We start from the raw sequence: 11,284 nt of genomic DNA, 5'->3' as shown, positions 1-11,284 counted from the left end.
GATATTGAGTCCTAATTTTCAGATACCAAGTCATTATTTCAGATACTAAATGATTGCTTTTAGATACCTATAGATTTTGGAGCATTTGGGCTGACTTCCTTTTAATATAGTTCACTGGTAACAAGATGATACTGAAATAAGTGACTAATTTTGAGAAGATTTCTTGTTAGTTTGAGATAGTGAGGTACTAAGTCATTATTTTACAATATTATGTCATTATTTTAAGGTACTAAGTCATTTTAAGATACCAAGTCATTATTTTGAAATATAAAGACTATATTTACGATACTAAGAAGTAAATATTTTAAGATACTTAGTCATACTAGTGTCATTATTCTTAGATACTATGTCATTATACTTACATAATAAGTCATTATTTAAGTTACTGAGTGATTATTTTAAGATATTAAGTTGGTATTTTGAAACACTAAGTCATTATTTTAAGATATTAAGTATTTACTTTTAGATATTTAGTCGTTATGTTGAGATGCTAAATAATTATTCCAGCTCCAGGATCTTTTCTGTCTTCACACTGGCAGAAACTGGCTTCCATAACTCAAAATTTTAATATATACTCAGACTATCACATCATCTGGATTTCACTTAACAGTCTGCATGCTATCCAGCTGACTGTGTCCTTAACATACTGCCTTTGAGAAATGTAATTACTTGTTTTAATCAGCTGGAAAAATAATCCTATAGCTGAGGAGCAGAAAAGTAAACAATAAAAAAAAAATGTTGGAATTCTTTTGCCGCCTGAATGTCCAATCATAACACTCGACTACTTTATTTACGGCCTTTTGAAACATCTTTAATGAACACTTAATGCTGGCCGTGCTGGCAGTAGATGGATTATTTTACACACTTTTGGTCTCATTACGTCTGAATTACTGCAACAATCTTCTGACCTGAATGAACCTAAACTCTACTGATTGACTCCAGACTGTTCACAACTCAGCTGCCAGCTTTTAAACTGGGACCAAGAGATGTGATCACACCACTCCCATTTTATCCTCTTTACACTGGCTCCCAGTAAGCTTTAGAACTAATTTTACTGCTCCGTCATGGCCTTTCTCCCAGCTCTGACATCTTATTACATATACACTGCCAGGCACCTTTAGATCCTCATGCAGGGGGCTTTTTTAGGAGTAAAGTGTTTCAGTCGAAGCCTTGAGGTTCTTGGAAAAATCTGCCTGAGGAAATCAGGCCGACTCCTTTAAATCAATTCTTATAACTGAATGTTTTCTGTTTTACTTGAATTTTTATTTGCTTTTATAGCACTGGAAATCTAGGAACCAAGCAGGAAGCAATAACCAACATTATTTCAAGAAATTAAGTCATTATTTTTGAAAAACTAAGGTTTTTTTTAAGATACTAATTTATTATTTTGAAATACTAAATCAGGGTTTTATTAATTAGATATTAAGCCGCTATTTTAAGATATTAAGTCATTATATAAAGATATAAAGTCATTATTTTGAGACACTAAGATAAAAAGCCAATATTTTAAGATATAAAGTCATTATTGTAAGATATTAATTAATTAAGAAATTAAGTCATCATTTTAAAATATAAAGTCATATTTTGAGATACTAAGTCATTATTATTAGATGCTAGGTCATTATTTTAAGATGTTATGTCATTATTTTAAGAAATTTGGTCAATACTTTAAGATATAAACTCATTATTTAAAAATATTCAGTCATTTTTTGAGATACTAAGTGATTGTTATGAGATGCAAAGTCATTATGAGATGCTAAACCCTTATTTTAAGATATAAAGTCATTATTTTGAGATACTAAGTCATTATTTTGAGATAAGTCCTTTTTAAGAATACAAAGTCATTATTTTGAGATACTGAGTATTTTTTTAAGATAATAAGTTATTATTTTAAGATAGTCTGTCAATATTTTAAGATGTAAAGTTATGATTTTGAGATATGGAGCAAGTGTTTTAAGATATTAAGTGATTATTTTGAGATATTAAGTCTTCATTTTAATATATTAAATCATTATGTTGAGATATTAAGTCATTATTTTAGAGACACTAAGTCGATATTTTGAAATCTTAAGTCACTGTGTCATTATTTTGACTTACAGAATCCTTTTTGTCATCACACTGGCAGAAATGGGCTTCCATACCTTTAAAATATACTTGGATTTCAGTGTTTTGGGGCGTTTTGGTTTAATTTCTTGCAATAAAGGTCAATGGTAACAACATGATACTGAAATGAGTGACTAATTCTGACTCATTATTCTAGGATACTAAGTCATTATTTCAACAGACAGATTTTTTTTGTCATCAAGTCGGCACAAAATGGGCTTCCATCTAAAATAAAATTAAAAAACAACCCAACTGAGACTGTTTGAAACATTAATCTAAACCCATCTTCATTTATTCTGCAGGTTCTTGTTCCGTTTCAGTAAAGCCAACATCGCTCCCTACTGGACGATTTATGCAACTAAAAGTGGGTAAGAAACATTAAGGAGTGGAATCTGTGTGGGACCTCTGACGTTTAAACTGTTTAGATTCATGACACGTGAAGAAATTTGGGGTTAAAGAGAAGAAAATCTGTCAGGGGATGTTAGTAGACATTGTGTTTTACTCATTTACTGATCTGAAACAACAACAGGATGAACAGGTTAACAGAGAAATTTCCATCGTATGCTGGGAAAATTTTACCAACTAAATAACGGTGTGGAAAACATGACAACAGAGGAGAAATATTAACCCCCAGAGATGATGCAAAACAGGCGACACCTGCCTGTTTACAGCAGAGAATATTGATTTTAAGCATTTGTAGTATATAGAAACACAACTAATATTCAAAATATCATTTTTAGAGGAATTTAGATTTAACTAACTTGTCTTTTGGATTGACATTTTGTAATTCTGTGACTTAACTTTTTAAAATTCTTAGATTTCAATTAGCTTTTAAAAGGAAAAACAAGATTTGAAACACATTTCATGAACATTCTGAAAGCACTATAAAGGAGAATGTCTATTTCAGTAAATGTACTTACCTTCCAGCACTGGTGAAAAAAATCCAGAATTATTAATAAACAGATTAAATACTAAATGTTCTATTTTTTTTTATGGCTAGAGGTGATAAAAACCCAGCCGTAAGTATCTCTTTTGTTTATTTCACCAAGTATTACGTTAAAATGTAATATTAGTTTGAGGTTTAAATAACAAATATTCACAATGTGCAGATGTTTTATGTGTGTTTAATTCAGATTTCATTAGTTTTACACAACAGCTGGACGTAGGTGAAGCCCAGTGGAATTACAATTAACACAATCATTTTTTTTTTTTTTTTTTTAAAACTACGTGATTATTCTGATATACATATACGTAAAATGCTGTGAAAAATCATGTCAGTGGATTTGTTTCTTCATTTCATCTACAGTGTTTTAGTGTTTTATACAACGTTAGTGCTCTATTATTTACTATCTGTGCAGACTACATGTATTTGAGTGTTTTTTTCATTAGTTAGTGCTGATTTAAAACATTTCTCCTGCCTCCTGAATGTTTTAACGTCACGTTTCTTCAGCGGCTGATCTTGTAAACCACGTCGCCGACCTGAAGGATCCCCGTCTTCTTCACGGTGAGCAGCTGCCCGAACAGAGGAGCCGATTTGTAGATGTGTTTCTCTGACGGATCGCACTGACGATAGCTGTGGAAGAAACAGGATCAGGGTGAGTTTAAAGACGTTTAGGTGTCTGAAAAAAGATCTTATTTGTATCTAATCTTATTTGTAATTTTACTTCTTCATAGTTTGTGCAACATCAGTTTCAGTATCATCTGCAATATGTGATATTTCACTTCAGTTTAATTTTTCAGCAGCAATATTTTATTATTTCATATTCATGTGTGATTTTATTTATTACCTCGGTATAATTGTCAGCACTTATTACTTTTTGTTTCATTCTAGTCTTATTTTAGCTCACTTACTTCATTCTAGTGGTGTATTGTACTTCTATCTTATTGCTCTCTACTTTTATTCTCTGCATTTCTTATGTTATGTCAGTTTTTTTTTCTCCTGAGCTTTATCTGGCAGAAGAATTTCTTATTTTATTTAAAGATAAGTTCAATCTGACAAATATAACCCTGACTAACCGCAAAACCCAGTGAAACTATTAATTAATCAGATTAATATCCGCGATGCAGAATTTACTATTTAAATTTAGAAATAAATATTTAATCAATTTAAAAAATAAACATTTATTTAATGACTAAAAATACATGTATTTATAATAAATACATTTATTATTAAAATATTTATAATAAAATGCAACACTGAAGTGGGACATGATGATACTATGACTAAAAAAATGACACTACTTGTGTTGGTTATCACTTGTGTTAAAATAACAACTTCTCCTCAATAATTAATTTATTTTTTTAACTAAACAAAAGAATAAATAAATAAAAAAATACATTTGTCTGAAGTGGGACATGATGATACTGTTACTCAAAAATTTACATTTCTTGTGTTGGTTATCACTTGCAGTGAAATGTCAACCTTCCTTAAATCATTTATTCATTTTTTTAAATAAATATATAATAAAAGACATTTATTTATAATAAAATGCAACACTGAAGCACATGATGACATCATGACTTAAAAAAAAAGGACATTTATTGTGTTGGTTATCACTTGTGTTAAAACAACAACCTTTCTTCAATGATTAATTAATCTTTTTAATAAATAATTGAATAAATAAAATGAGTATTTATAAGAAAATGCAAGTCTGAAGTGGGACATGATGATATTATGACAAAAAAAGACATTTATTGTGTTGGTCATCACTCATGTTAAAATATCAACTTTCCTTCAATAAAAAAATTGTGTTTTAAATAATAAAATGTTTATTTTTTTTTTTTTTTAATTGATTTATCATAAAATGCAAGTCTGAAGTGGGACATGACATGATGACTAAAAAATAGACATTTATGACTAAAAAAAATAATTGACATTTATTGTGTTGGTCATCACTTGTTCTAAAACATCAACCTTCCTTAAATAACACATTAAATAATAAATAAGTAAGTTTTCAACAAATAAATAAACAAATAAATACATTTTTTAAAAAAAGTCTAGAGCGGGACATGATGATACTACGACTAAAAAATTGACATTTATTGCATTAAAACATCAACTTTCTTTAAAAAATTAATTAATAAAAAAAATATATATATATATATATATATTTTATTTAGAATAAATGCAAGTCTGGAGCGGGACATGATGATACTATGACTAAAAAAATTGACATTTATTGTGTTAAAATATCAACTTTCGTTTAAAAATGTATTCATTTTTTAAATAAATAAATAGTTTATCACAAATGCAAGTGTGAAGTACGATATGATGATATTCGCTTGCGTTTAGTTAATTTTTTACCTTTTCAGCGTCTCCAGAGGCTCTTTTCTGTTGATTATACCAGTTTCAGGGTCGACTGTGGTGAAAATGCACCTGGAAACAGGACATTTGCATCCATCCAGTCAAATTCCAACATCTGAACATTTATTTTTGCCTCCTGGGAATCAAACTCCAGACCTCCGAGGATCCTCTGCTGTTCATAAATGAACTAAAAGAGAGTGAAGCTTCGTTACCTTCCACATGACATTACACGCTGCAGCCGCACGCTGCCAATCTGGATCTCCTCCCATGAATCCTGAAAAAGCAAAGCAGTTGGTTTTTTGGAGTTGGAGATAAATTTAGTCCTCGCAGTTCACACCGAAAAGGGCGAGCGATTAGTCAGAAGTAAAAGGGACCAAATGATGGTTTTTCTTCAAGCGGGAGGCAGAAATACAACAAAACCTCGTGGCCTGTAGAGTAGAGACACAAAATCTGTCACTTTAATAATATTTTTGTGGCTCTACGTGATTATCTGAGCTGCTTTTCTTTGTTTGTGGAGCCAATCTGGCAGGAATCAGGTGAGAATCTCCTGAAAAAGCCGAAAAATTCCTTATTATTAGTTATTTTGGCCATCAATTTTCTGGCTTGGTCCTTTTTCAAACAACAAACACCTTCTCATATAAGAGACTTTGCTGAATTTTTGTGTTTTGCGTCACATTTACCAAATAACAGGACATATAAATGTCTTAAAATGGCAAAATTAGCAGATATTATGTGTTAAATGTGTTTCTTGTTTGTGTGTTTTAGCATAAATCTGCAAAAATCTGAACAACAAACCTCTTGGAAAGCTTCACAGTCGCTGACCACGATGTTCGGGCGAAACCTCTCAGCAGTGACGGGTCGGTCCAACTTGCTGCTCAGATCTTTGACCGAAGCCTCCGACAGCAGCATGACGGGGCCGTAATCTGGGTACGCCACCTGCTGGACGAACAAGTGAAACGTCACTTTGAGAGCTGCATCAAGTCACAGGTTAGAATCCGGGAGTAAAAAGCAGCAAAGACGGCGGCCCTACTTCAAACTTTGGGAACAGCGGCTCCTTTTCCGACGGCCTCCTCGGCTTCATCTGAGCTTCGAAGTGAACCAAGCGAATGGTTTTTTCTGCCCCGAGATAAGCAGTGAGCCACCGAGACGCTCCGTCGCCGCAATCACGACCCTGAATGTCAGTACTAAACACTCTGCAGCATGAAAAGAACGTTTATACAAGTCAGACAGGAGAGCAGCAACTGAATTAAATGACGCAGAAGAGAAAATAACAGCATCAGGTCATTTAAAAAAGTGATCAGACAAAGAAGAATTTTAAACTGTGATTATCAGTCTGGCTTTTTATTCTGTTCGATATTCAGCTGTTTTGTTTTTTTTAACTGATTTCTGACTAAATAAATTAATGTGAAAATGTGCCGTCTGATTGGTTACACACAAAGAATCAACAGCCAATCAACAATGAATGAATGAATACTGAAAAGTTCTCTTCTGAATGAAACGTGCAAAACAAATTATTAAACAAATGCATTTCAACTAAGTTTTGTGTTGGACTTCATGATATTTCAAATTCTGACACCAAGATTTTCATTTTTACTGCAAATGTACATCCCAAATACTGGATATTGGTCTACTGGGGTGAAAAAAAGATACTTTAAACCAGTATTTTCTATTATTTTTGGACATTTTTAGACATATTTTTAACAGAAAAACAGATGATGAGCAGCACAGAAGGTCTTTACTACCATCAAACTGTAAAACTCTTCTACTTTCTGCAGGAACTAAAACATCACACACTTAAATCTGAATAATATATCATTGGCAATTTCCCTTTTTTTTTTGGCAATTTCCCTATTCTCAGATTCAGTATCAGCAGTAAGTGTGACATTAATTATTACCTCAGTATCACTGCCAGCCTTATTTTAAATCTTAGCCTGTTTATTTTATTTCACCAATGTATCATAATCAGATCTTATTGCTTTTCTACTTTTAAGGCACCACATTTATTCTCAGGTTATGTTATTTACTTTATTCTGAGTAATATCTGGCACAAGAATCAGCTTCTGGATCAGATCGTATCTTGAAACGCTCTTTGGCTGCAGCTGAACTGTTTACCTCTCAGGTCTATGATTTATTACTGATGACAGTTATTACCTCAACACTGCATGAAGAAGTTTCCTAACCATTTGTAGCAGTAAGAGATGACTTTTCTCTTTATTTATCAGGTACTGAAGAGCAAGATGAACATAAACTTCTCTGTAAAACCGATCAGAAAGTCAACATTCATCCAAACACTGGAGCTGGAAAACAATTCGCTTTTTGTGCTGAAACATTAAACCTGATCACAACTTTACTTCAAGGTCGATTCAAAACCACGATCACACTGCTTTTAATCTGTCACTGGTTAACTGTGCTCCAGTTAATGATTGGCCAGTTTATTCTCTTTGTCCTCAACATCAGCGGACGTGAACTCAAGCTGCCTCAAGATTCAAATACAAGCTTCAACCTTCAACATATTTAAAGATGACTAATAAGTTTTAAAAAAATCATTAGTATCAACTATTTTAATCATTGGTTAAATATTTTCATCACAAAACAGCTTCTATCATGAGAGATTTTGTAGATTTCTAGTGTTTTGCATCATACTGACCAAATAATATGATAGACAAAGTCTTTAGTTGACAAAATTAGCAAATATTGGAGCTGAAATTTCATTAAAATCAACTAATTTGATCATTGTTTAACTGGTTCAGCCACCTTTCAAACACAATACAGCTTCTATCATGAGAGATTTTATAGATTTTTAGTTATAAGCTGCCTCAAGGTTCAAATACAAGTTCAATCTTCAATATATTTAAAGACGACTAATTAATAAGCTTCAGGAGACGATTATATTCATACAATACCGTTCAAACGTTTGGGGTTACTTAGAAATGTCCTTATTTTTCTAAAGTAAAGCAGTTTTTTCAGTGAAGATAACACTAATGTGGACTAAGAAGACTAAGAAGAAAGCAGAGTGAAATATGATTCAGCGCTTCTTCTAGAGGAAACTGTGGTTTTGTGAAACCTGCAGTCGATGATCCGGTTCTCCGGCTGCTCTAAGGGGAACCGCAGCTCCTCCATGTTCGGTCCGTTCAGACAAACTTTTCCTTCCTGGCAGCTCAGAGACACCAGAACCAGCCGAGGCTCCTGTCGACCCGTAACCATGTGACCGTCCTCCGTCACCACCAGCCAGTGTCTGCAAACAACAACAACAACACAGGTGGAGTCACAACATCTGCACTGTTTATTAATCAAAACGTCTGCATCAGAAAATTTTTTTAAAAACCCACACAGGACTGGTGACATCACAGGTTGCCATGGAAACCGCCGTGTCATGTAGACAATCCGAGATTTACATCACAAGTTATTTTTACCCACCGGTTGGAAAGTGATCCAGGAATTCTGTCCAAAATGAGTTTTCTTTCCCTGTACGGCAGCGTTACCATTCCAGACGGTATAGATACAGACTCTCACTTTAGCTGTGGTCGTTCTGCGCTATTCTCTCCTGGATGTGTCAATATCCGTATGTATTTTTTTCCTATAGTTATTTTATTATTCTCTTTTCCTTATTTCTAGAGTGACAAGGTGAAAACCAAATTCCTTGTATGTTGTGTACGTACTGAGTTCTGAGTCTGATGTGTGTACTTTTTCTGTGTTTTAATTCTCCATGTTTGTGCTCAGTGTTTGGACAGATGAGTGAAATAAGTTCCTCTGAAAAGCCTAAAAGGTTTAAAATTTTAATTAAACAGCCACTGAGTGATACTCTAAGCAACTGCAGTTATAATATATTGCTTTTATTTGTGCAACAAAGAGGAAAAACAGCATTTTTTAGACCTCTTCTCAGGTCTAACAGCCACAACAAAATATATGAGTAAATATATAATATAAGCTGCAAAGGTACCAAAAGATGTAGAGAAGATTGTTGCATGAAAAATGTATTTCGTTGTGCAACAATTTAATTAAAACTAACAACTTTCTTGAACTCCGTTGTACTTTTTAGTGCAGCCAGTTAAAGTGGAAGCAGTTTAATTAACTGTAGGCCAAAGGTCTTATACCTGCAGATACTTTGATTTATTTTACACCTCTTCTCAGGTTTAACAGCCACAACAACAAGCATTTAATGATATTTGAGTAAATACACTTTATGATAACGATAGAAGAAATTTCAGACAAACAAGAGGTGGAGTAATTTTTAGAAATAAAAGCACAAAATTCTCAGGTTCCAGCTTCTTAAATGTGAATATTTTCTAGGTTTTTTTCTCTCCCCTGTGACAGGAAGTGGACTAAACAACAAGAACAACATTTGGGAAAGTCATTATGGAGCTGCAGAGGTGCAAAAAGATTTGAGTGTTGCATGAAAAATGCATTTCTTTGTGCAACAATTTAATTAAAACTAAGAATTTTCTTGAACTCTGGTGTATTTTTAATGCAGCCAATTAAGGTGGAAGCAGTTTAATTAGCTGCAGATCAAAAGTTTTATACCTGCAGACTTTGGTTTATTTTACCTCCAACAACCAGAACAGCTGCAAACACCTGCACAGGTGTGGAGGAGATTCGCGTGTTTTGATGCACAGCTGGCAAATAAATGACTTTACTGAACACATTTATTGATCTACGTGTAAAAGTACTTCACAGAGGGTCGCTGAGGCGTGTTTTCTGCAGTTTACCTCCATGTTTTTGTGTCTGAATGCGTCTGCAAACACCAACAGGTTGCACCAAACCAAACAGGTGTGCAGAACTCACCGATCCTGCAGCTCTCCGAACTTCAGGCCGAACTTGAGGCATTCTGCCAGAGCCACATGAACGGCTCTCCCGGACTTCAGAGGGTGGAGCAGCAGCTGCGACACGACGCCGACACGGAGCAACTTCTCCGGTCTGCGGAGGAACCTGAAGCCCAGACCGAGAGCCAGCAGGGTGACAGCGGCTCCTCCGAGCAGCACCGCGGCCTTGTTGTGGTCCGTTAGAGCCTCAGCTAGCAGGTCCTTCAGGCCCTTCAGGTCCATGCTGGAGACAAACTGTTTGTTCGGACGTTGAACTTTTATTAAAGAGACAGCAGCGTCAGTGTGAGACGTTCAGGGACACTCGGTCAACAGAACCCCCGCAGAGAAAACACCCGAAACAACATCATGTTACCTAAACTCAGTCACTAAACACATCTTTCCTGTATTTTCTTTTTCTTATAACTTTTCCCCCAATTTGTCCTCAGTGAAAATTTTAAAAGTTAATGATGATTAAAGAAAAAAAATGGCGCCATCACCAGGCTTAACAACAAATTGCATGTAAATAAAGGTCAATTAAGGACGCTTTTCCGTTGCGTTTTTTCAATTTGATCTGAAGGTTTCTTCTGGCAGGAAATGAGATAAACACGTGACAAATTGTGATCAAACTCTGCATTAAAGATGTTAATGATGAATCGTAATTATTTCTCCAATACCGAACGATAAACGAAAATTCATCATTAAATCTCTAACACAACATCTAACCACCTTTTTATCACTTGTTTGTGTCATTTTTGGCCCAGAAGAAACCCTTTGGTCCAATAAAATTCACTATAATTCTAGGGTTCTTACTCTTGGTCAGAAAATAGCTGTCAACTCATCAAACTTTAAGCATCTGCGTCACGAGGAAAATAATTTTGCTTTCTTAGATGTTGTAAAACTTTGCGGTGCCCGTGGTTCATTATTTGCATTGAATTCTGTCGATTTGAACAAATGTTGACTTTGAAAGTGGTACAAAATACACAAGATCATGTTCAACATTCGGTCCAAACTGGCATTAAATGTGAGAGACGCCTTCGGTTTTCCAAAATTTTTCCAAAACACAGAAGAAACCGAGTGA

General features: G+C 34.1%; 1 protein-coding gene across 2 annotated transcripts; it reads right to left on the bottom strand.

The window, feature by feature from the left end:
* Positions 1–3,211: 3,211 nt before the first annotated feature.
* Positions 3,212–10,491, bottom strand: marc1 (mitochondrial amidoxime reducing component 1). 2 transcript variants are annotated; one of them, XM_023285701.3, is made up of 7 exons: positions 10,190–10,491; positions 8,472–8,642; positions 6,438–6,600; positions 6,203–6,346; positions 5,620–5,681; positions 5,408–5,479; positions 3,212–3,676 (listed from the first exon to the last, which is right to left on the bottom strand). In XM_023285701.3, the coding sequence occupies exons 1-7, from the start codon at positions 10,447–10,449 to the stop codon at positions 3,550–3,552; spliced, it is 999 nt and encodes a 332-aa protein (XP_023141469.2). In that variant the 5' UTR covers positions 10,450–10,491; the 3' UTR covers positions 3,212–3,549. The 2 variants fall into 2 exon arrangements, with proteins under 2 accessions (XP_023141469.2, XP_023141470.2); XM_023285702.3 differs by having other exon boundaries at positions 6,203–6,343.
* Positions 10,492–11,284: the final 793 nt, after the last annotated feature.

The sequence above is a fragment of the Amphiprion ocellaris genome, chromosome 20, assembly GCF_022539595.1.
Source record: "Amphiprion ocellaris isolate individual 3 ecotype Okinawa chromosome 20, ASM2253959v1, whole genome shotgun sequence".
Lineage (NCBI taxonomy): Eukaryota > Metazoa > Chordata > Actinopteri > Pomacentridae > Amphiprion > Amphiprion ocellaris.
Note: the sequence above shows the minus strand (reverse complement) of the source record. Positions and strands in the feature narration are given on the sequence as shown.